General features: G+C 55.8%; 2 protein-coding genes across 8 annotated transcripts; both read right to left on the bottom strand.

Annotated features, from left to right (window-relative positions):
- Positions 1 to 361: 361 nt before the first annotated feature.
- Positions 362 to 18,740, bottom strand: ITIH4 (inter-alpha-trypsin inhibitor heavy chain 4). 7 transcript variants are annotated; one of them, XM_010347040.3, is made up of 24 exons: positions 18,312 to 18,739; positions 16,956 to 17,116; positions 14,928 to 15,032; positions 14,625 to 14,787; positions 14,376 to 14,486; positions 13,717 to 13,845; positions 12,672 to 12,788; positions 12,243 to 12,411; positions 12,037 to 12,162; positions 11,670 to 11,851; positions 11,405 to 11,590; positions 9,087 to 9,226; positions 8,735 to 8,889; positions 7,595 to 7,666; positions 7,238 to 7,297; positions 7,053 to 7,091; positions 6,736 to 6,813; positions 5,786 to 5,842; positions 5,609 to 5,635; positions 5,405 to 5,521; positions 4,282 to 4,456; positions 1,287 to 1,441; positions 1,053 to 1,149; positions 362 to 569 (listed from the first exon to the last, which is right to left on the bottom strand). In XM_010347040.3, exons 1-24 carry the CDS (start codon positions 18,708 to 18,710, stop codon positions 500 to 502), a joined length of 3,090 nt encoding a protein of 1,029 aa, XP_010345342.2. In that variant the 5' UTR covers positions 18,711 to 18,739; the 3' UTR covers positions 362 to 499. The 7 variants fall into 7 exon arrangements, with proteins under 7 accessions (XP_010345342.2, XP_010345338.2, XP_010345340.2 ...); XM_010347036.3 differs by having other exon boundaries at positions 6,688 to 6,813; positions 18,315 to 18,734; XM_010347038.3 differs by having other exon boundaries at positions 6,688 to 6,813; positions 7,595 to 7,621; positions 18,312 to 18,733.
- Positions 18,741 to 20,765: 2,025 nt separating this feature from the next.
- On the bottom strand, positions 20,766 to 22,789 carry MUSTN1 (musculoskeletal, embryonic nuclear protein 1). Its single transcript, XM_010347043.3, has 3 exons — positions 22,502 to 22,789; positions 21,255 to 21,387; positions 20,766 to 21,070 (listed from the first exon to the last, which is right to left on the bottom strand). Exons 1-3 carry the CDS (start codon positions 22,508 to 22,510, stop codon positions 20,964 to 20,966), a joined length of 249 nt encoding a protein of 82 aa, XP_010345345.1. The 5' UTR covers positions 22,511 to 22,789; the 3' UTR covers positions 20,766 to 20,963.
- Positions 22,790 to 24,174: the final 1,385 nt, after the last annotated feature.

Here is a 24,174-nt window from a genome sequence, read left to right as displayed (position 1 = left end):
CACAGGATTTAGAGTTGGGACCCAGATCAGCTCCATCAGACTAGAGGTTCCTGGGAACAGGCCCTGTTTCCCTGCTGCACCTGGGGCCTCGCCTGTGTCTCCTTCGAAGACCCAGCGCTCCCTTACAAGACAATGAGCAGACAGGCCTGCCCCTCAGCACAGGTGTGAAACTCAAATTGTGTAAAGCAAATCCCATTGCAGAGCGGTCCAAAAGCTCACTAAGAAAGTCTAGGAACTGGACTAGAAAGAATTCCAACCTAGTTCACTCTTCCAACCTAGTTCACTATGTTCCGCAATGCTAAGGTTCAGGGTGCAAGGCTGAGGCCCTGGGATTTGGCCACACGGAACCAGAGACACCCACTTCCTGGGCTCACACCACCTTTCTTTATTTGTAATGAGTGAGACTCTTTCTCCCTATGGTGGTCCAGTCCCCAGAGGCGGCCCTGCAGTTGCAGGGGCAGCCAAATGTACAGAGTGAACACAGTTCCTTCCATCAGAATTACAGCTCCACAGACCAGCAGGAGATCTCCACCCCTGGGGGTCCCTCCTGGTAATCCAGCTTGCGCTTTCTGAAATGGAAAGACAGACAGACAGATATGCAGGTGGTCAGAAAATCACAGGTGCGGTGGGAAAAGGGGGAGACAGCTGGGGACAGAAACGGAGGGTAGGGAGTCCTGGGTCCCTCTAAAATTCCCTCCAGCACAGGCCAAGGCCCAGTCACCTGGAGCGTTACCCTAGAGAAGCCACTATGTGAGGTCTCCAGGGTCTAGGGCTCTGGGAGTTCAGGGTGTGGACAGGGAGAGGTTCCCAGCGTCCCCAACCAATCCCAGGGATCTCAGGGCCCATGTGTGTTCTGTGGCTCTGAGATGGCCATTCATCTTCTGTGGTGACACTGAAAGCTGGCTTAGACATGTCTAAAGGATCAACCTTCACCGGACTGTGTCTATTTCCTGGACAAGGACAGAAAGAGGGGCCCTGCAGTGCCAGGCTCCCGGTCCCCCAGTCCCTACCCCACGCCAGCCAGGCTCAGCGGCCTGGTTATGCCGGGTCACCTGGTAGCAGAGTGGTCAGTGCCCTGAACCCTCAGCATGCGTCTGCTGTCATCTGATGGTGCTGGAGACCCCCAGAGCACCTCCTGGTAAAACTGGCCTGAGATACAAAGGGTGAGTCAGTAAGGGTTAGAAACAGAGGGAGCCTGGGAGACATGCACAGGGGAGGGGTGCCGCCTGTTCCCAGGCACAGCTGGTTTTTGAGGAAGGCCTGGGCCCTGGCAATGGGCACAGTACCAAGGGTCCCACCAACGTGGCTGGAGAAGCGGTCAGTGTCACGCAGAAAAATCCGGAGCCCCTCCCCAGGGCCATCCCAGGCCAACAGGCCAATGGTCACTTTGTCTGGGTCGCTGAGCAGCAGGAGACCTGTCTTGTCCATGGTCATCTTCAGGCTGTGGAAAGACCCAGAATCTTGAGCAGGAAGGCAGAGACGTGTGCATGGAACCCCAGTAGTTGGGGTGGGGAGTGGGCTGGGGTTCCCCTCTCGTCCAGGAAGTCATGGAGTGGCCTTAGGTGGGAAGGCCCTTAAATCTTCTGGGTTTCAGTTTCCTCACTGGTAAAATAGGACCAAAGCTGACTTAATGATGTCTGGTTTCCCCAGCACTTTGTTTTTCCCTCTTTGGGGAGACAGAGTCTCTGTCACCCAGGCTCCAGTGCAGTGCGATCTCAGCTCACTGCAGCCTCTGCCTCCTTGACTGAAGTGATCCTTCTACCTCTACCTCCCAAGTAGCTGGGACTACAGGTACACGCCACCATCCCCAGCTAATTTTTTTATTTTTAAGAGAGAGAAGTTTCATCACGTTGCCCAGGCTGGTCTCAAACTCCTGAGCTCAAGCAATCTGCCCGCCTCAGCCTCCCATGGTGCTGGGATTACAGGTGCGAGCCACCGCGCCTGCCTGGTTTTCTTACAATTTGGTTTCTCATAAATAAGTTTTATATGATTGAAGGCGTTTCTCTGATGCGTCCACTCCGTCCCTTTTGTTCTGTAGCTGGTCCATTCTCTTTGGATGACATGTGTTTAATGTCTAAAGGGTAGGCCTCTTCTCATTCTGTCTCCTCATGATACAAATATTAGCTGGGTGTGGTGGTGGGCGCCTGTAATCCCAGCTACTGGGAGGCTGAGGCAGGAGAATCGCTTGAACCCAGGACGTGGAGGTCACAGTGAGTCGAGATCGCACCACAGCACTTCAGCCCTGGCAACAGAGACTCCATTTCAAAAAAAAAAAAAAAAAAAAAAAAAGAAAAGATGTGGCCTATTTTTCTTTCTTTCTTTCTTTCTGAGACAGTCTCACTCTGTTGCCAGGCTGGAGTGCAATGATGCGATCTTGGTTCACTGCAACCTCTGCTTCCCAGGTTCAAGCGATTCTCCTGCCTCAGCCTGTAGCTGGGACTACAGGCGCACGTCACCACATCCAGCTCATTTTTGTATTTTTAGTAGAGACGGGGTTTTACCATGTTGGCCAGGATGGTAACAATCCTTGACCACATGATCCCAAAGTGTTGGGATTATAGGTGTGAGTCACTGTGCTGGTCCTAATTTTTGTATTTTTAATAGAGACATGGTTTCACCACGTGGGCCAGGCTGGTCTCAAAACTCCTGACTTTAGGTGATCTGCCCACTTCAGCCTCCCAAAGTGCTGGGATTACAGGCATGAGCCGCGGTGTCTGACCTATTTTTCTTTATTTATGTCTTCTGTAGCTCATTAAAGTATCTGGACTTTCTCTCCCTACAATTAATAGGAATTTACTTCTATTTCATTTTCTAGGCATAAAAATGCTATTGATTTTGGTGAATCTACCAGATAACAAGAAATTTTAGATCTTCTCTTTTTTTTTTGAGACAGGGAGGGTCTCACACTGTTGTCCAGGCTGGAGTACAGTGGCATTATCTCAGCTCACTGCAACCTTCATCTCCCAGGTTCAAGTGATTCTCAGCATCCTGAGTAGGATTACAGGTGCCCGCCACCACACCTGGCTAGTTTTTGTATTTTTAGTAGAGACAGAGTTTCACTATGTTGGCTAGGCTAGTCTCAAACTCCTGACCTCAAATGATCCACCTGCCTCGGCCTCCCAGAGTGCTGGGATTACTCTTGTGTTGAGTGGTGTGATGGCATGAGTCACCATGTCTGGCCAACTTTTAGATCTTTTATTTTCTTTTTTTTTTTTTTTAAGACAGAGTCTCGCTCTGTCGCCCAGGCTGGAGTGCAGTGGTGCGATCTCGGCTCACAGCAAGCTCCGCCTATTGGGTACAAACAATTCTCCTGTCGGCCTCCCAAGTAGCTGGGATTATAGAAGCATGTGGCCACACCTAGCTAATTTTTTGTATTCTAGTTCCAGACTCTGGTCTTGAACTCCTGAGCTCAGGCAATCCGCCTGCTTCTGCCTCCTAAAGTGCTAGGATTACAAGTGTGAGCCACCGCACCCAGCCTAGATCTTTTATGAAATGGGAAGGTTTGTGGGTGAGCCCTTGGATTAGCCAGGTGTGAACCATCTGTCAAGTGCAAGGGAGTCCCCTCGGAGGGCTGGGTGAGTCGGGGCTGGACAAGGTTCCCCATACTTGGAAGAGGGTGAGCTATGGCTCACTCTTTCCAAGGTCGGGGGTTCAGAGGGCACTGCCCACAGAAGATCAGGGCCTCAGTCCTTCCTTGAGGCCCCTCATGATCTGCAAAGCTGGAGGACTGTCCCTCAAAGTCCACCGTGAAGCAGCAAGCTGCGCCACCCAGAAGAGGTGGGCTTCTGCCTTAATTATTCACTAGCTGCTCAGTATTTGAGGCCACTGACTTCTGTCTCCTTAGCAGAGCTCCAAGGATATGCTAAGAGAATGCTGGTAACCTCCCCTGCCAACCGTGCTCTCCAGCTTCTCATCATTGTCATCAGAAAGTCAGTCACTACAGAGACAGAGCTATCCTGTGGGGTGCCTGGGGCACCTTATCATCTGGTGGCAAAGTGCTCGCAACTACACTCTCTCATTGGGTTCTCCCCCAGCCTTCTGACTCTGGGCCAGGATGATTAGTCCTGGTTATCAGTGAGGGAACTGAGGCTCAGAGGGACTAACTAAGCTGCCTGCCCAGGATCACAAAGGATTAGCAGCAGAGCTCTCTGCTCTTTGCCTCTCCTGTAAGTGTAGCCACTCCATTCATAGGTGCATGGCCTCAGGCCACCTGCTAGTACCATCATCAGCCACTGTAGCCTGAAAGGTCTACCCTTGCCCTTGCCCCAGCCTGGGCCTTACCTGGGCATCACTGAAAACAGTGTCTCCTTCCACTTGTATGCAGAACTTCTTCGGTTCCGAGTCACCACCACTTGTTTAGGGGATGCGTGAACCCGTACTGGGGGGTTCTTGAAGGTCACTTCGATCCATGAGAACCCAGCCTTCTCCATCTGGGACTGGCCAGTCACCTCAACCCCTGGGAGGACCAGACCAGAGAGGTCAAAGCTGGTCCCCAGCCAGGGCTCTGACACCCTTCCTGTCCTCCCTGATCACACCCCCTGGAGTTCTACAGCAGCTCTTCAGGAGGGGCACCCGTCCTCAGCATTCTTCTACACGGGGGACTGGCTCCCACAATCCCGCCTCTCATCCTGTGTTGTCTATGGCTTTGGAGGGTCCCCTAAATCCTCGGTGATGGCCACCCTCAGATAAGGCCTCTGAGAATTGACTTGTCTCCAGTCAATAAGCCTTCAGAACACCCCGAGGAGCACCTGGCCCTGAGCTAGATGCCTCTGCCAAGGGTGACATGGAGAATCAGTGTTCCCTGCCCTCAGGACAGACACTCTTGGGCCTGACTGAGGAAGTGGGAAGCCACATGCATCTGGAAGGAATGAGAAAGCTGTGGATGTCGCTTGATTTTGAGTGGGGCAGGGCAGTGTGTCCCCATGTCTGGTCCAGGATCGAAGGGGCGGGGCCCAGCCAGCAGCCCTGTCTCTTGCTGCCATTCCCCTTATCGACACCTTCCAGGGTCCCATCTTTTGGGGCTCTGTACTCTGTGGGTACTAACTCCTCCATCTGGAGCATCCTCACGCTGGTCTCTGTGCACTGCCAGGGCCCTGCCATCCCTGTGCAACCGCAGACAGCTCCCCTGACCCTCGCCTCACCCTGGCTCCTCCTCTGGGCTCACCTGCACATGGCTGCCACATGTATCTGTGCCCAGGCCACTCACACCTGCACACAGTGTACCCAGTGGAAGGTCCCTGGGGTGGCTGTGTGAGTGTGTACCCTGCCAGGGCTTGGAGGCAGGACCGTGCTATAATCTGGGGGGCCTGCGTGAGGCCAGGCCTGTGCACGCTGTGTGTCTCTGTGGGCAGGTGGTGGATGTGTGCCAGTGGTGTCTGGGTCTCTCTGGCTGTGCCCCTCTCACCTTGCTCAGAGTCTGAGAGCAAGTTCACTGGTCCCTGGAGGTGTCTGGGGTCCACACAGAGCCGCTCCACACTCTGCCCAGGCAGTGGCAGGATGGCAGAAGGAGCCTGTATGAAGGCTGGGACAGCGGGGCATGGCTCCTGGAGCAGCGAGGGCAGGCTGGGGGCAAGAATGGGGAAGGGGGCCGAGGGGGCTGGAAACTTACCTGGGGTTTGGGCTGTCATAAACGTTTCTAAAAGAGAAAGTCTGGGTTTAGGCAGCCCTTCCTGGGGAGTGGGAGGCTGAGGGAGGGAACAGGGACTAGGTGTGGCTGGGTTCCCGATGAGAAACTCCCCCTCCCAGGAGCCCCCAGCTAGGACAGGGTCTCTGGCCCTGGGGGCACCTTTGGTTTCGTTTACACCAGACACAGCTGAATCAGGATTTGAGGGGGCTGGTGGAGCTGAAGCGGGTATCAGTGCAGGAACATCCGGAAACAGAAAGGGGGAAGGAAGGCAGTCAGGAGGCCAGAAACCAGCAGCACTGCCACCCACCGTGTCACCAAGCTCCAGCACCCCCATCCTGCCACACATACACTCCACCTAGAACAGCCTTTGCCGTGGGAGAGTTTCAAACAGAAGCGCATGCTGTCAGGGGTAGGTCCAGCCTGGCTTTGCGGTTGTGTTCGAGTGCAGATTTGGGGATCAGAAACAGTTCAAGGGACCCCTGTTGGCTTTCTGGACAGAGGAAGCCCTCCCTTCCTAGAAGGTTTCCTCATGAGTCAGCCTCTAGTCTAGTGGATCCTACTCGGTCGACAGAAAGGACAGGTGAAGTCCTGCCTTGGGGAAGGGAGGCACTGGGGAGAGGGGCCTTTGGAGGGAGGGAGCTGGCAAGGACTGCTCCAAAGAGCGCCGTGATGTGTACTCTTGGCCAGTCCCTGGCCCTCTTGGGGCCTAGGGTTCCCTCTGAACAAGGAGCGTGGGAGAGGCTTTTCCAATCACCCGCCCATGGTCTGACAGCGGAAGGAGCCGGGCGAGCTCACACCTGCAGAGATGAGACGCTGAGGACAGGGCAGGGGTGGCTGTAGAGAGCTGGGAAGGTGAGGACAGCCTCCTCAGGAAATGCATCCCACCCCAGCCCCAGGACACGATCCCAGGCTGAACTGACGCAGTGACTTCACATCGTGCCCTCGGCAGCCATCCCTGGCCTGGCCCTGTGGTTCATGCTTTACCTCACCCCCCTCTATGGGCAGGCTCAGGGACCACCGTGGGGAAACTGAGGACCTCATAGGGCTGGAAGGTGGCTTACACAAGGCCAGAAGGCGGAAGGGGTGGAAAGCTGCAAGGTCAGAAGTACCAGGAAGTCCCGGCGGTCCAAGTTTCCTGAAGCCGAAACCCCCAGTTCCGAAATTTGTCCGGAATCCAGAAATTCCAGCTTTGGAGAAGTTGACAGATGCAGTCTTGTCTCAGGTGGTGTGTGGGTCCTCATAGTCAGGGCTTGAGATCCACCCAGGAGTGGTGTGGAAGGGGCAGCTAGGTCCCCCCTCCCCACACCCAGCCAACTTGGGGAGCCTCTCCCCTGACAGCGGGAGATGATCAATGCTGGAACAATAACGGCCGCCCTCGAACCCCTCCCCAGGGATGTCATGCCTCCCCCTGCACCCCTCAAACTACCTTGTCCACTCGATCCTCTTGCTGAAGAATGTAAATACCCTGTGTGGCACCATACTAATCAGATACAACTGAACTGAAGTCCCAGGGCAGTCACCAGCCAGAGGAGCTGGGCAAGGCACTCCCCCTCCACAGCCAGGACCCAGCCAATCTGTCAATCTTCCCTCCCCTACCTCCTTCTTGGTCACCTGTTTTTGGTGTTTTTGCCCGTGGGGCTCCCTGGACATGATGTCTGAAGAAAGCACGACCTGGAAAACAGTGGGACCTCGGTTTGCTTCTTGCACCCACCTTCCTGTGGCCCCGCTTGGACAGGGACTGTGTTCCTAGTGCTGGGGCCAAGGCCTGAGGGGCAGCCAATATTCCAATGCACAGGTGACTAAATGCACCAGCATGCTGGATCACACTCTGCTGCTTCCTGGCAGCAGGGCTGGGCTGGAGAGGCCTGGGCGAACCTGGCTCTGGCCAGCAACCTCACAGGGCTGGTGCCTGAACCCTGTGTTAGCAGACCACCACCCAGCACAGCCTTGAGGATGTTAACTGCTTACCTGGGTGGACATTCCTGGATCTACTATCTGGATGGGAGACAGAGAGAGCGAGAATATTACTGTTTCTAGTTTCTGGATGAGAGAGAAAGAGCAAGAGAGTGAGTGAGTCAGCTAGAGAGAAGAGGGAGGGGGAGAGGAGAGGAGAGGGAGGGGAAGGGGAGGGGAGGGGAAGGGGGAAGCAGGGGAGAGGTGGGGAAGGGAGGCAGAGGGGAGAGGAGAGGAAGGGAGGGGAGGGGGAGGGGAGAGGCAGGGAGGGGAGAGGCAGGGAGGGGAGGAAAAGGGAAAGGGAGGGGGAGTGAAAGGGAGGGGGAGAGGAGAGGAGGGAAAGGGAGGGGAGGGGAAGGGGCAGGGGAGGGGAGGGAGGGGGGAGAGGAAGGGAGGGGAGGGAGGGGGAGAGGCAGGGAGGGGAAGAGAAGGGAAGGAGAGGGGGAAGGGAGGGGGAGAGGAGGAGGGAGAGGAGGGGAGGAGAGGGGGAGGGGAGAGGAAGGGAGGGGAGGAGAAGGGAAGGGGAGGGGGAGGGGAAGGGAGGGGAGAAGAGGGGAAGGGGAGGGGGAGGGGGAGGGAAAGGGAAGGGAGGAGAAGGGAAGGGGAGGGGGAGGGGAAGGGAGGGGAGAAGAAGGGAAGGGGAGGGGGAGGGGGAGGGAAAGGGAAGGGAGGAGAAGGGGAGGGGGAGGGGAATGGAGGGGAGGGGAAGGGAAGGGGAAGGGGAAGGGAGGGGGAGAGGAAGGGGAGGAGAGAGGAAGGGAGGGCAGAGGAAGGGAAGGGAGGGGTAGGGGAGAGGAGGGGAGGGAGAGGGGAGAGAGGGAGGGGGAGGGAAGAGGAGGGGAAGAGAGCGGGAGGGAAAGGGAAGGGAAGGGAAGGGGAGGGGATGGAGGGGGAGGGAGGGAAAGGGAGGGGGAGGGGGAGGGACTGTCAGGGTGGTTTTCATCAACCTAAAGCACTTATGTTCAATCTTGCTCCCCAATCCCGGGAGATAGGAGATGTGGCCTCACTTTCCTCATCAGTGAACAGGCTGAATCTCCCAGGGGGAGTCTGTGGGGGGCCGGTTGGGGTCTTGGTCAGGATGCAGGGAAAGGTTGGGGAAAATGCTGGGTTTGAACTCTGCCACCTGGGAAGCTGAGATCTCAACCCCACACCCACCGCCTTCCACTGGCTTCTCAGCAACTTGAGACTGTTCTTGGTCTTCAGGTTTGGTGACTACCATAGATGTGAGAGGCGTGACAAAGCTGTAGGCAAGTGACAAGTTCAGTGCTCGGGTCTGCAGGACCTGCCGTTCAGCATCGGACGCGGAGACACTGCAGGTTGAGGACATCAGGGCTCAGGAGGTCTGTGAATTCGGGAACAGATTTTCCATCCAGCCCCTTCTGGGAAGATCCCTCTGGGAGAATCTGGAGCTATACCAAGACCCCGCTCTCTCCATGCTTAGGCACAGTCCCATGCCAACTGTGCCTGCCTCCTAGCGACAGGCCTAGGGAGGTGCTGATGCACTCACCTTCCCTCCAGCAGCTGCTGGATAGTCAGATATGCCCAGAGCCTCTCCATGAAGTTGTGGAATATATATTTGGGGCTCTGGAACTCTGCCTCCTGCTCTGCCACACTGGACTCCGTTTGGAAAGTGACATTCTGCGTAGTCTGGAAAGAGGGGCCCAGCCAGGGCAGGAGCAGTGAGGGCCCGACATCTGCACCTGGCCTGGCACTTCTGAGCTCTTCCTGATTGGAGCTGGGGCAGGTCCCGTGCACCGACTGCGAGGACTGCATTTCCTTTGAGTAGAGTGGGGGTAAGGAGGGGGCTTAGGGGTGCGAGGGGCTCAGTCACAGAGCATACAGGGATGAGAAGGAGGTAAAGTAGCCCAGGTGCAATGAGGCAGGCATAGAGCCAGGACTCAGATCAGTCAAACCTCTGGGAAAGGTATGGGAAGCCCAGGGCAGTGTACAAACAGCAGCAGGAAGGATTTGCAAGTGCAGTGTAGAGCAGGAAGGGTCCCTAGCTACAGCCAGCCCTTACCCCAAAGGTGGGGGAAAGGAACAAAGAGGAAGGACCTTCCCAGGGGTCAGAGGCAGAGTTGAGAATGGAACTCAGAAGTCATGACTCCGGGTCTGGGGCCCCATCCACTCCAATAGCTGTCCCTGCCCAAGCTGGCCCCTCTGCTGGGGCTGGCCACTGCAGGATGGTGACAGGGAAGTGTGCACCCAAGCTCTGTGTGAACCTGCTCCTCCTCCCCCAGGGGAGGGGCCTGTGGTCTCAGCCTACCCAGCTCACTGTCTGGAAGATGGGCTCCTAGGGCAGAGAAATCCCAGGCCTCTCCCACCAGAGCTCCCAGAGTGGCCAAGAGACCTTTTCACAATGTGGATCAGACCCCATGTGGATCAGATATGCCCAGAGCCTCCACTCCCACTGGAAGCAGCCTGTCCCTCACCCAGGACCTGGCTGGCTTCCCAAAGCTCTGGCACACATAGGCTACCGGCACGAATTTTGCCCCATCCACACATATAGCTCCAATTTAATTGACATTTTTCCTTAAATGAACTTTAAATGGGCTAACAATTTTTACTTGGCTTTATCCCAGGCAATAACACCCATAAAATTTTAGGTCTGAGGTTTAGGTCTTATTTTTCAGAATACACATTAAAATAACTAAATAATTACTGAAACAAAGCCATGTCTGTCTATGAACTCCCCTGAGTCACCTTGGGTACTCTACATTGGGGGGCCCTGGCCTCCAGGCTCAATCAGCTGCTTACATGTATGCAGTGCTTACGCTGGACCAGACAGCAATCCCACAGTGACTTTAGGAGGGGGGCGTGTTGACGTATTCCCATGTTTACACAGGACGAAACTGAGGCACATGGAGGTTAAGTGACTTCCCCATATCTCCCATCTGGGAGGTGGCAGAGCTGGGCTGGAAGCCATGTAGGTTGGCCACGTGGCCTGTACCAACAGTCATATGACACTTGGCTACTTGTCCTGAGACAAGGCCATGGGCCCCCATCGTCCACTGCTATTCTCTTCACATATACTGCTCTCATGCCACAGGGGCCTAACGTGTTCCTCCACTGCCCATCTGGATTCTGCCCACTTTTCCTACCTATCCCTTAGTCTCTGCTGGGCCTCCTCCAGGAAGCCCTCCCTGATCCCCAGGCCAGGATGGGGCTCCTAGTGCTGCTGTCCTGAGTCCGGAGTTAGATCCCAGCCTGTAGCTCCTTGTTTGTGTGATGATATGTCTTTGGGCTGTCTCTCCCATGAGGGCACAGAGGGGTCAGCCTCATTCACCCCTGCACCCCCAGGGCCTGAAGAAGGCCCCACCACAGAGCTGTGCTGTTTCTCTTTGTGGAACGACAGGGGGGTCCCTGGAAGGAAACAGGGAAGGCCAGGCAAGGACAGGGCACCATGTGGCAAGCTGGGCCCAGGACAAGTTGCCTGCCCTGCCTGGAGTTCAGTCTGCTCATCTGTGAAATGGGAGCGACCCTCCCTGCCTGACTGTAACCTGAGAGGGTTGGTACAGGACAGGAGGGGATGACAACTAGGAAGGAATCCCTGTCCTCCCCTGTGCTCGAAGATAACACAGACCAGCTGCCGAGTGCCTGTATGTGCTGGGCACAACACAGGTGGTCTCATGAGAATCACTCCATTGTCTCGTCGAATCCCTGGCATGTCCCTGTGTCATCCACAGGCAGCAGAGGGGAAAGCTGCAGGCTGGGGGCCCCTTGAGGCAAGCTGGAGCTGGGCAGGTCTGGGATTTGAACACAGCTCTTCCAGCTGCAAAGGCGGAGGCTGCCCTTCCACTCCAGGGTGGTTTTGGCCACACTCACCAGGTGCCCACTGACTTTGGCTGTGAGCACATCAGGCCCCTGGTCCCGGAGCTTCCCAGCCACCACCATCTCCGAGCCCTTGAAGAGGAACCGGAAGTTGTCCTGAGTGACCTCCTCCACGGCATTGCTTGGGTACTCGAAGGTCACCGTTGTCAGCAGTGGGTTGGCCACTTCCTGGTAGAAATCCTGCAGGGTTGGGAGTGTCACAAAGGCAGGGCTGGTTCTGCCCACTTCTCTGTGAAGTCCACCTTGGGCATGCTGGCACCTGGAGCTGCAGGGCGGAGTCTGAGTCCTCATAGATGCGCCGGGCCAGGCCACCGGTGTCCAGCGCCAGCTTCTCCAGGAAGGCGTAGCTGACATCGAAGCCAAAGCCCAGGCAGAACAGGCTGTACCGGCCACTTACAGCTTCTCGAACGTTCTTCTGGATGTTCCTGGGGTTAGTCTCCCCTGGACCCAGGGGTTTGGGATGAGGGTGAGAGAACAGTGATTTGCTCAATGAATATTTCTGGAACCTCAGAGGTGGGGGACCTCAGTGACCCCCGCTCCCTGCCCAGATCCCACAGCAAGCCCAGGTGCAGCCCCAGCCGCCTCCCCTGTGCAGCGTGTCTTGGAGTCGCTGGCAGGGCCCTCACCCACGGTGGGGTCACCGTCTGTGAGCAGGATGATGAGCGAGACGCTCCGGGTGGGCAGCCGCTCCTCACGGTTGCTGCGGTCCAGCAGCTGCACAGCCATCAGCACCGCATCATTGATGTTGGTACCTGAGGAGCACACAGACTCAAGGTGGCCCCCAGACAGGAGCTCTGAAGCCCCCACTCTGCAGGGCCTCAGAGGCACTCACCTCCCAGGGCGTGGATGCCAGCAGCGAAGCTCCTGGCCTTGTTCACATTCTCTGCTGAGGCTGGCACCAGCGATGGGCTCCACTGGGTTGCTTCTGAACTGAAGGTGATGAGGTTGAACTGGTCTCTGGGGCTGAGGTCATCCAGGATCTTGATTAGGGCTTCTTGGGTCTGGTTAGGCAGAGGAGACATGTGGGTGGTGCAGAAGGGCTCCCTGAGGGCTCGCATCTCTGGACTCCTGTCTCAGGGGTGGGGTCATAGATCTTCTCTGGGAACAGGGGCTGCCTTAGGCTCTGGCCCACCTTGGCTCCTGAGAGCCGACCACTCCATGCCGCCAAAAGATGGAGGAAAGGGGCTGTCTGCCAGGCCACAGCTGACGGTATGAGGGGTCTGGGAGTTTTCAGGGCCCTGCCCTGGCCCACAGGACCTACCTGCTGGATTTTCCTGCCACTCATGGAGCCGCTCTGGTCAATGACAAAGACCACATTCTTGGGCATTGTGGTTAGGCCCTCGGGGGCAAAGTAGTGTACAAAGTAGCCATTCTCGATCTGTGGTCAGAGGGAGACCCACCCAGGCCATCAGAGCTACAGCTGTGCCCTATCCCCATGTAGCCCCCTTATCCCAAATTCTTGGGTTTCCGTGCTCTATTCCATCCCACTGTTAACCTCCCCAAGACCTTGCCCTCTTTCAGGGTTCAGATCAACCCCTTTCTTGCAGAAGCCTTCCCTACTCATGTGTAGCCCACTAGAACTCACCCTACAACTTTTCCTCCATTTTAGTATTTCAGATGGCCTATACTGAAAAGTTCGGACATCATAAACTGGATAACCATCAAGAGGGAAGGCTTCAAAAACATGGTGTAAAAGGGAAGTATAATAATGGCAGAAATGGCCGGGTGTGGTGGATCACGCCTGTAATTCCATCACTTTGGGAGGCTGAGGTGGGACAATCACTTGAACCCAGGAATTTTAAGACCAGCCTGGGCAACCTTGCCTCTACTGAAAAAAGAAACAAAAACAAAAAAACTAGCTGGGTGTGGTGGTGCATGCTTGTTATCCCAGCTACTAGTGATGTAGTGAGGCTGAGGCAGGAGGATCATTTGAACGCAGGAGTTTAAAGGTGCAATGAGCCATGATCACACTAAATAATAATAATAATAATAATAATAATAATAATGCCAGAAACTAGTGTGAAAGAAACTACTGCAAATGTGTGTAAAACTGAGTTGTGAGCCTCCTAGCAGCAGAGGCAAAGAGGGAAACCCCACAGGGCAGCTCTTCTCAGAGATAAACCTTTTCTGCATGGGAAAGGGAATAGTTTCAGGGACAATACAACTAAACCATGTCTTCTATGCCGGTCCCTGGTACACACTGCTAAGTAAGGGTGCTTCTTTTCCTCTTCTAAAATACCCAAGTTCAGGCCTTTGTGGGTGGACAGACTTCCAGGCTGCTTTGCTTTTGCCTGGAGTCCACCCACCTGAATGGAGCCCCCAGAGTCGGCTCGGTCCACATCATAGCGGATGATGAGGTAGCCGTCCAGGGCTGTTTCTTGCTGCTCTGGCGACTTTTGCTGCTGGGAGAGCGTTGGCTTTAACTGGATGTGAGCCTGGAGGAATAATCTGGGCTGAAGTTGGGAGCAACAGCAAATCCAGGCCAACACCCTCTACCCCTGTCTGTATAATGGGAAATCAGAATTCCAGGAAGCAGCCTTGGGTCCATATTCCAGGGCACTTTCTCTCAGGCTGAGTTATTGATGGGCCACTTTCACACAGTGGGGCAGTGGAGCGGGGGTGTGATGAGCACCCTGTTCCTGGAGCTGCACAAGCAGAGGCTGTTCCAGGATGTGTGCAATCTGGCCATCTCCTCCTCTCCAACTGGCCCCAGGACCCTCACATCAGTCTGTTTTCCAGCCCCTTCCCAGACAGGTCTTGGGGCTCACATGAGGACCCCACAGTCCTTCTATAATCTTTGCCCTCTCCATCTGCCAAATGACAGTAAGGACGCAGAGATCTCAGGAGCCTCTCCAGCTCACGGCATCTGCCTATGCTGCTCTCCGGAAATCCCGGTTCAGGTTCATAGGACTGGTCTGAAGGCAGGGCCCTTGGTACCCTCACCTGCTGACCACGACAGGCCCACCTTGGTTTTATTCTGTGAGGTGATGAGGGCATCTCCCAGCTCGTTGGTCATGAAGGTGCTCTCTGTCTCCAGGAAGCTGATGCCCTGGGGCTCAAAAATGTGAATGTCCATCTGGAGGTAAGATGTGGGTCCCTGGATCAGCCAGGAGCCTGGGCTGAGGCTCACAGGAGGCCCAGAGGCAAATAGGGGCTTCCCTTAGCAGGGCAAGAGTCACCCAGGAGACCTCCTGGAAGAGGCAGCAGCAGGTACCTGCAGGTGCTTGACTAGCTGCTGGGGCCGCACTTTCAGCAGCAGCTCATACACCCCCAGACGCCGTTTGAGCAGCTCCTCATAGACCAGCTCGAAGGTGATCTTGGCATTGGGAGCCGCACTGACCGACACCTGGAACTGCTCCATGTTTCTCCCAGAGGCCCTGGGGAAGGAGGGTATCAGGCCTGCCCCTCCAGGACAGGTGGGTCAGGCTGGTGGAGGAGGGAGCAAGACTAAGGGGACAAAGGCAGGGTGGCCTCCATCTAGACCCTCCCCGCTGAAGCGGCCCGCTTGCCAGCTCACTTGACGAGGCCAGCACTCCTTCCCCTGGCCACTGCTGTGCTGTACTGCGCCTGGGCTTCGTCCTTCTCCTTGATGATCCCTGGGTAGGTCACGCCGTCGATGATCCTGGGGGCAAAAGGGTGGGAGTTGTTGAGAGCCTCATGGGAGGGGCCCACTCCACTCTTACCTCCTCCAGAGAGCCTTTCTAGACTCAGTGTACCTCTTGACACAGTGACTCCCATCTGCCTGAGCCCAGTGGCATTTATTATGCACCTGTTGGATACAAGACTCTGCAGGGCACTCTGCAAAGTGCACCAGGCCTCTAGCTCTCTGAAGTGTGCATGGTAACAGCAAGCATTCATTTTATAGAAGAGATGAAGGGAAGGCTGCAGAAGGGCAGGCCCTAGCTAAATCCTGCCTTCTTTCCACCTGTCCAGTCTGGCTCAAGCTGGACTGCATTCCAACCTGCTCCTTCTACTTCACAGGCCGTTCCAGGGGAACCAGTTCATCACCAGCAAGAGCTGTCTGAGTCGCACTTGTTCCCAGCCCTACATGCAGTCCTGTAGGGCCAGGACTGAGGAGGATGAAGATGCAGGGCTGGAGGCTCTGGGCCCTTTCCCCTAGCAGCGGTCTCCCTCTTCCCTCCCACAAGGGGCAGGCACCCCACAGGGAGGCTGGTATATCTGGAAGGAGGTTTTGGACAGCTGGTAGATGGGACTCCTGGGTGTGTGGACACACTCCTAGCAGCTATCTTTTGGGTGCTGAGAAAGAATGGCCCAGGCCATTTCTCAGAGAAAAAAATTACTTCTCCAGAGCCTCCTATGGGGTGAGCAGGGATGTGCCTGGTCAACTTTGCCTGCTCCATCTGGGGGTGGTATGAAAGTGCGAGAGTGTGTGGCAGTGGGCAGGAGGGGGAACAGCCAGGATGTCAGGACTGCCTGACCTTCCTGGTTATAATTTAACTCTAGCCCCAGGTGGGGCTGGTGAGTGGGCAGTGGGGCTCCTCCTCCTGGGTGGGCAGTGCTTGATCTCTCCAGATGCCCAGCTGGGGCTCCTGGCCAGGTCAGGGAGCAGGAAACTCTGCTCTTTGCTCCCATGACTCATGCAGCAACAGGATCTGGGTCCAGAGAAAGCAAGTGACAGTCTTGGGCTCTCAGCAGATGCCACGGGCCTAGACCTGGCAACTGCTGGCCCTGGTACCCATGTTGAAGGCTGGCAGAGCCTGTGGGGCTTGTGCTGCAAGCTGGGCAGCATAGGCCTGGGCTCTGGGTTAGGAAAAGTAGGGGCTGCTGTGGAGTAGGGGGATGTGTAGGGCCCAAGGGAGAAGACCAGCTCCCACTACAGTTTTCCAGAGGCCCCAGTGTGGGACCGTGCATGCGTGATGCTCCTTCTCTGCCCCACCACTGCCCTCTCTGTTTCTGGGAAGAGTCTTACCCCTGTCCTAGATCACAGCTTCTCCTGGTGCCAAGGGATAGCCAGCATCCTGGTGCATTTAGCAAATATTGCAAAACAGAATTGGGAAGGGGAGGGGAGGGCAGCAGAGGGCAAAGTGAGGACCATCACAGGCTCACAGCGTTCAGAGAAACCCCAGGTGTTCCTCATGCAGCCTGACCAAAAACGCCCTCTGCAGGATCTCAGCTTGGGGCATAACTAGGAAAATCCTCCTCAAGCCACTCTCTGCTGTGGGGAAGCCATGGGGCTGGGAGGTTTTCTGTACTTTGAGCCGGAATCTGCATTTTGGTGACTCCCACTTGCCTGGCCTGGCTTCAGGAGGCCTCAAGTCTGCTCCTCAAAGGCAAAGTCACAATGACACTGTGGTTCTCTGCCTGCCACCTGGGCAGCACTTAGGGATGATGAGTGGCGGGATGGAAGGATGGGGGCATCTCAAAGAATAAGCCCCTTGGCAAGCCCACGTTCCCTGTGTGTCTCCCAGGTACAGGAAGATGTGCGCCCTGGCCTGCCTCCCTTCAGGAAGAGGGCCTGCTGGCACAGAGCTGATGGAGTGATAGCACCGGGGGGCGTGTAGGGGAGGAGGGGAAAGGCACCTACATGGAGAAGTTGGTGATGAAGGCTTTCTTGGGCAGCTCCATCTGGAAGGTAGCCTCCTGCACAGTATCGGCCCTGTTGACCACTCGGCTGGTGACGACTGTGTGGGCAAACCGGGAAGAGACTCTGGAGTCCACAGTGAGGCTGTAGATGTCAATATCATTCTGGACCGGCAAAGGAGAAGGGGGTTGCAGGGTTTCAATGCCACCTCAGCTAGGGGTGACACTCTTCAAGAGTTGGCCCCAACTCTGGCTTCAGACCAAACCCTGGCTCCCAACCCATCTGAGCCACTGACCAGGACTCAGGCTGTATCCAGTGAGCATCTCATATGTGAACATTTGTCTCAGATAAGAGGTAGCAGTGTGCTTCATTCCGTACCCTATGGCACCACAGGGCAGGGGCCACGTCCTTCATGATCTATGGGGGCCCAGAGCACTCCTTGGAGAAGAATAAGCACAAAGGGTTGGGGCTGGTGAAGCCAGAGCCCAAGTCTAGGAGGGACATCACACTTAGCCTTTGGGCAGGGGTGAGGGCCCTGGCGGGGTCAGGAGGCTTTGCACGCTGGCTTAGCTTTGCCCAGAGAAAGGGCAGTGACCAGGTCCTTTGATTTCTGAAGACTCTGGCCTCTTGGCAATAGGGAAGCTCCCACTAGTCTCCTACTAGGAAGCCCTGGGAGCTGGGAGAATTCAGAGGTAGACAAGAGTTGAGTCTGTAAGAGTTGGGAATCTTCCTCCTCGCCCCGCAGTAGAGCCTCCCCAACTCAGCCCCCTTCTGCAGGGCATTCCCCTGGCATGTGCCACTTGCTCAAGGCCTGTGTCCTCCAAGGAAGGACATACAGGCACCTCTTAACCTGCTTGTGTGTGCTTCGCTCGTGGGTACCGACTGGTTGGCTGCATGCAGCTGCCTGAACACAGTTTGGTACAGAGGTGCCAAGTGGCTTATGTGCTTGGGTATTTGCTCTGGGACAGGCACTGTCCTAAGCACTTTACAGATACAACGGGTTTGGTTTTTACAACTGCCACCCTCTAGTTTCTACTATTACCCTATTTTACAGATGAGGAAATAGACATAGCATAAATCATTCCCTGGAGGTTACATACTAGAAAGTGGTAGAGCCAGGCTTGTAAAACTGTATTTCCTCATTTGCAAAACGGAAATGATTGGATCATGCCCTCTATTAGGTAGGAGAATACCCATAAGACCCCTGGGGTAGTGCCTGGTGGGTGCTCTGCACCATTTTCTTGCAAACACACTGATGCACATGCACTTGTGCTGACACACTTGCACATGCGAAGGCTCTCCCCCACTTCCCAGGCACGCTCTCATCCCCCAGCTCATGTCACACCCGTGGACACTGGCTACCTGTTGGGCGGTGGTGGTCTGGTGGATGGCCAGCAGTGAAAGCAGGACCAGCACTTTGCTGCAGGTATAGACAGGCCCTGGGGGCTTCATCGTGGCTCCAGTGACTGCCAGGCGGCTTCTGAACTTGAGAGCAAGTGGGGAATAGATTAGTAACTTGTTTGCAACCTCACCCACGTGGTGGCAGGTTCTGGGAAATTGGGATCTACAAGCCAAAAAAACCACAGTGTCCTCAGATAAGCAAATGACGAATGTCCTGTGGACCTTGGCTGGGGGCAGGAATGTACACCAAAAAAAGGTAGGCTCAGGTTGGAGTGGGGGTACTATGCCTCTTCTGCAAGGTACAAAACTCTTCCAGGCACCAGGACCCTTCACACCAGGCATTCCAACAAGCTCCATAGGATGGTGGGGAGCGGGAATCGACAGTGAAGATGCCAGTCTGCTCTCCTTAAGTCCAGCCTGGAGGTGGGGGGGGGGGAACAGGGGGAGGGCAGGGAAGATTAGGGCTACAGGGCTACCATAGCAGCGTTCTGGAGGAAGGGGGCCTTGGCCACCAGGTGAATGTGACTGGCTGATGGAAGGGCCCAAAGGCATTGGGTAACTCTGGGAGGTGTCTGCGTGGGGAAAGATCTAGAGTCAGGATAGATACAGCTTATTTCTGAAGTGAGAGGTGCTGGGCACAGGGCACCTCCTTCTCTCTCCTGGGGTCCCAGGCTGCTGTTGAGTGCCATGAACCTAGCCAGGGCTTTAGGCTCAACCCAAGCAAGGCCCCCAAAACAATGGCAATTAGGCAATACAAGAGTCATAAAGCTGCCACATCCTGTGGCACAGAGGTCTCCACACGGGAAGTTTATTGACAGGAGAGCATGGAACAGAGGACAGAGCTGACAGTGCCAGCAGCTCCTGAGGGGTGACTGGGGTGGTGGCTGGTGGAGCGGAGAGAGCCCAGGAATCGCCGGTTGAGAGAGGGGGGAATGCTGTTTTCATGAGACAGTGCTGCAGCCAGACCCAGGGGAGTGCTGCGCAAGGGCCTGGGTTGGGTCCTGGGCTTATTAAAGTTGAAGCACTCTGCTCGTTGTGAAGTGCGATCCAGTGAGTACATATTACGCGCTCTGGGTGCTGCTGGGGCTCATGTTCCCTGGTGGCTCTGCGGAGTCTGTGGCCCCAGATGGGTAAACATGAGTCACAAATGTGGCCAGGTGCCAAGTCCTGGATAAGGGAAGGAGGACAGCTCTGTGACACCAGCCCTGAGGGGGCCAGCTGCCTTAGGGGCCTATGGGGGACCTTGGGGCAGCCAGAGGCTGGAGAGGGTTTTCTCCACCAGCCCTGTTTCCATTAGAGGCAGCAGCAGGCCTGGAGCAAGGGTGTCACAGACTGGAGCTATTTCTATAGCTGTAAAGAAGACGCCCCCCTTCCTTAGCATGACTGGCCAGAAGCCTCTCTGCGCACGTCTCCACTGCTCACCCTTTCAGCTCTGGATATGATTGGGACAGGGGAACGCACCCCTGTCAGTGTCTGGGGGGAAGAGCCTCCCCATGGGGTCCAGCAAGTAGGACCAGGCCCTTCCTCACAGCAGGTCTGCTCTCTTGGGGCACAGAGGATGGGGCTAGCCTAGACCCAGGGCTAAATAAGGAGGCCAGGCTGGCCAGGACTGCAGGAAAGGCTCTGGGCAGCTGGCTCCCCTGGTGTTGGGACAGGAGGGCATCCCCAGCAGGCTGCAGACCCGAGCCAGACACCACAAGCCCAGGCTCTGCCAGTCTATCTCCAAAAGGAGCCACTGTCAGTCCATGGTCTTGCCATCACAATGGGACAGGCCTCTATGTGTCTTTTGAATCTGGCGGTTCCAGGCACACGGGGGACAGAGGACTGGAGAGGGAAGGGTCCTGCAGGCTGAGAATCTGGTGTTCCCATGCCGCAGGTAGCCTGGTTGGCGCAGAACATGGGAGGCTTACCCTGCTGTTTAGAAGAGACAATGGCTCAGGAAACTGACTGCCAGAGAGGAATCTCGATCTGGCTTTGTCCTGGAGGGGACAAAAGCTGGCAAGGAGGCAGTGTGAACAAAAGTGCAAGGAGAGGGGTTTTGAGGTCCCTAGGAACCGCAGAGCCTGAGGGTGCTTGGCGGCATCTCAGCAGCTTCTGTGGAAGTCAGAGGGAGAGGTGGTCCCTGAGCCCCACCCACTTCACTCTGAGCAGTGTCACCATGGCCTGCTTTATGGAATAGGCTCCAGCTCAACTCCCCTGTCGTATGAAAGGGGAAATTGAGGCTCAGAAGAATCTGGTCTGAAGTCACAGGTCAGCACCGGGTCTCCATGTCCAAGGCAGCATGTGCAGTGGCCATGACAGCACCTGTGCTATCCCCTGGGAGCCTTCCAAACGAACATGTTCCATGATCCCACCCTGTCCTCCCCCTCAATAGTGGCCACAGCCAGGGATCAACCAACACCTTCCAACTGCTGGGGCCACTTGTGCATCCTCTTTATTGGGGCTTCAAGGTGCCGGTGCAGAGCCCTTGGCTGAAGGGCCGGGACTGTGGGGGAGGGTGGCAGCCCCAGAGACGGCAGGGGACAGGAGGTGTTCTGGCATAAAAAAGAGTTCCTGGGAAAGGCTGCTGTTTCTGAGCATTTGGGCAGCAAGGGGAGTGGCATGCACTTCTCAGCCGAAGACACTCTTGGCGGGTCCGGTTTTGGGCTTCTCAAAGACAGTCTCGGTGCCTGTGCGGGTGCGGCTGAACACCGATGGGGCGGCCGAGCCAGCTTGCTCTGTGGGAAGGAGGTACAATCAGGGGCCAGCCTGGCTTCCTAGGTGGGAAGGCCCCTTATGATGGGAGCACCCTTTCCTGAGCCCAGGAATGCTGGATTCTCAGAAAAGGATCCTTGACTGCCTCCCCCAGCTGACACATACCTGTACCCCCAGCCCAGCCCCAGCCAGTTTGGGGACACTCACCACACTCCCGCATGACCTGGTAGGTCTTGGACTTGATTTCCTGGTTCTTGGTCAGGTTTCCTCGGGCCCCCTTCAGGTCCTCCTCCTTCACAGAGGGGCGCTTCTTCTTGATGGGGGCTTCCTGAGCACCAGCCTTGGAGATCCAAGAGCCTCATCTTACTAGCTGAGGCCTCAAGGTGGGGACCCCTACTTCTGCGCCTTGGCCAAGACCCCTCTTCTCTGCTCACTAAACCCAAGCCTATTCAAGGCTCCACTCCTCTTCCAGAGAAAGCCTTCCCAACTATATTCCACCTGCCATGAGTCTCCCAGCTGTCTTGGTCTGACTTGTCCCTGTGCCCTTCCCCCATAGCCCAGGAGCTTCTGGGAGCAGTGGCTGCTGTAGCCTCACACTGGTGTGTCTATCTGCTCGGCCAAGCTCAGGGCTGGACACAGTGGGGAATGGCGAAGGGGACTAGCTCTGAGGGTGAGCAATACAGGGAATTTGGTTAGTTCCAAAACCTGCTGAGTGGCAGTGTCCCTCAAGGATTGCCCCTCTCCCAGAAAAGCACCAGTATTTACTGTGTGCCTTTGGGAGTGAAAATGGGGTAGAAGGACTAGATGCCCACAGAGCAGGCAATAGGAACAACCCCTTTCTCTTGACAGACTGGTCTGTCCCTCCAGGGTGGAGGACACCCAGGCTGTGTTTACCCTACCCCATATCCCCAGGCGCCTATGAATCTGAGAACTTCCTTCCTATGCCTGGGTGCAGGTGCAGGAATTCCCTCCCTCAGCCTGGGCCAGGCTCCTCAGAGCAACACACCATACCCCTGTACAGGATGCACCCAGCTGTGTCCCTACAGCCTCCCGTGCACACACAAACAGCTTCCTGCATATACCATACACATATAGAGACAAACCTATGCGTGTGGCTACAGAGTGCATAGCTGCAGGGGCTGTAGCTACAAAGGCACAGAGCTGTACACACTGAGCTACATCAGCAGCACACACACTTACACACATACAAAGGAAGAGATCTAAGCCCCCACGTTTCTCTTCACTCTTCCCAACAAACCATGGAATACCACCAAAGCCACATAGAAAAGTGGTTTCTCAGGGGGGTCCTCCCTGAGCTCCCATCTCCCAGGGCTGCAGAGCCTCCAGCTCATACTTGGGGCTCAGCTCATGACACAGCTGCCAGAGCTGAAAGTGTCCAGGACTCCACCTCCACTCCCTCTGGCATTAACACAGCCCATGCTGGGCCCTCCTACCTGGGACATGGTGGGTGTTGTATAAGTGCTGGGTCTCCGAAGGCACCTCTCTGGTAAGCAGCAGCCGCTGGAAAAGATCTGAGCAGAGCCCAGCCTTCTGGAACTTATATAGCTTGCTTCCTTGTCCGGGAGAGTCACTGCCCCTCCTCTGACAGGCTCCCTGATGATTCAGGTCCGCAGGGTTGCTAGCTTCAGAGTTTATTCTCGGAGATGAGAGGGACTCTGAGTACTGCTGTCTGAGGGCTGCAGCCCTGGGGAAAGCAAATGGCTACAGAGCCCTGTGCCCTCTGGGACAGCTGCTTGATTTGCTGGGGGGAGGTGCTGGCACTGGTGGACTTGGCTGTGTTTACGGATGTGGGTCCTGGAATGTGTGACATCTGAATTGTTCCTCTGCAAGCGCTCATCCCAGTGTGTGGTGGGTGTGGGGTGTCCCTGAGGAAACAGAAGGCCCTAGCCAGGTTGGACTGCTCCAAGCTTGTTTTTCTTTCTCTTCCATCTCTTCCCCTGGATTCCAGTGGAAAGAGATTTTCCATGCCTGCATGGTGGCAGAGCAGGAGCTTCCCGTGTCGGCTGCATCTGCTCACGGTGAGCTCACTCGGCCCTCACAGCAAACTCAGAGAGGGGCTACCACAGGTTCACAGGTGGAGAAACTGAGGCCAAGGGGAGCCTGGGGAGTTGCTCATGCTTTTGCTGATGTCTTTGTCCTCTGTCCTATTCCAAATGCAAGTTTAGTTAAGTGGGGAGTAAGGGGTCTGGAAAGGACAAGGGAGGAAACCACGCTCGATGGTCAGAGTACTGATGAGACAGAGATAGGAAACAGGCTCAGGCTCAGGCCTCTGGCTAGATGAGGCCACTGCACTGGGGCTGGCCTGCAGGACAGTTTCAGTTGCTCAAAGAGGGTAGGGGAGAGTGCAGCCCACTCCAGAAATCGAGCTGCAGAGACAAGAACAGGCCCAAAGGCTCCCCCTGAAGGTCACTTAGCTGTCCTCTGCTAGAAGCTCTTAACATGCATCTCCTTGCAAGGGGAAGATCCCCCAGGGCACAGGATGACCCTAAGCCTGGGGTGGGTGTGGGGAACAGATGTACGTAGGAGGTCAGGGCCCTCCCAGTGAGATCAGACATATCCAAATCCTTTTCAGTCTATGATGGAGACTATTTTTATCCTTAAAAGCTCCAGGCAGATGGAACCCAACCAGGAACTGACATTTGGTTATCCCAAATGCCACTCCACTGCTGTCATACTTTGAACCCCACCCCATTCCCCATCCTGCCATCCTGGCTCCAGGAGGCCAACGTGAGGACTGCCAGGCTTGATCTGAGACAAGTGCTGACATGAGGAATGCCCAGGATATGGAACATGAGCCAAGAGGCAGCCAGGGGCAGGCCAGGCCTCATGGGGGCTTTCCACTGGCTCCGGGGGTGCCCTTGCAGATGGCACCTGATGCTGCGGCTGCCCAGGCACCTGTCTTCCAGCCCTGCAGCCTCAGGGACGAGGATGTGGGCTGCTCACTGCTTCTCAGGGAACTTGCTTTAATTCTCACTAGCAAGGAAGTGGAAATGGCAAGAGTATGTTTGTTTTTTTCCTGGGCAGATGCTGACTTCCACTTCTGCCATGGAGCTTTGTAAGATTCCTTCTCACTCTGGTCCCTGGGGAGAACCTTCTAATTTACAGG

This window comes from Saimiri boliviensis, chromosome 8 (assembly GCF_048565385.1).
Source record: "Saimiri boliviensis isolate mSaiBol1 chromosome 8, mSaiBol1.pri, whole genome shotgun sequence".
NCBI lineage: Eukaryota > Metazoa > Chordata > Mammalia > Primates > Cebidae > Saimiri > Saimiri boliviensis.
The sequence above is the reverse complement of the archived record's forward strand: the minus strand, read 5'-3'. Positions and strand labels throughout refer to the sequence as shown.

Coding starts and splice junctions, on each gene's coding strand:
- ITIH4 (XM_010347036.3), bottom strand. CDS start 18,710: ATGGAGCTTGTTGGAATGCCTGGTGTGAAGGGTCCTGGTGCCTGGAAG. Junction 11,591..11,669: donor ACTCCGCCCTGCAGCTCCAG/GTGCCAGCATGC, acceptor CCAACCCTGCAG/GATTTCTACCAGGAAGTGGC. Junction 9,227..11,404: donor CCAAAGTCAGTGGGCACCTG/GTGAGTGTGGCC, acceptor CCCTCTTTCCAG/ACTACGCAGAATGTCACTTT.
- MUSTN1 (XM_010347043.3), bottom strand. Junction 21,071..21,254: donor CCAGGTCATGCGGGAGTGTG/GTGAGTGTCCCC, acceptor TCCTTCCCACAG/AGCAAGCTGGCTCGGCCGCC.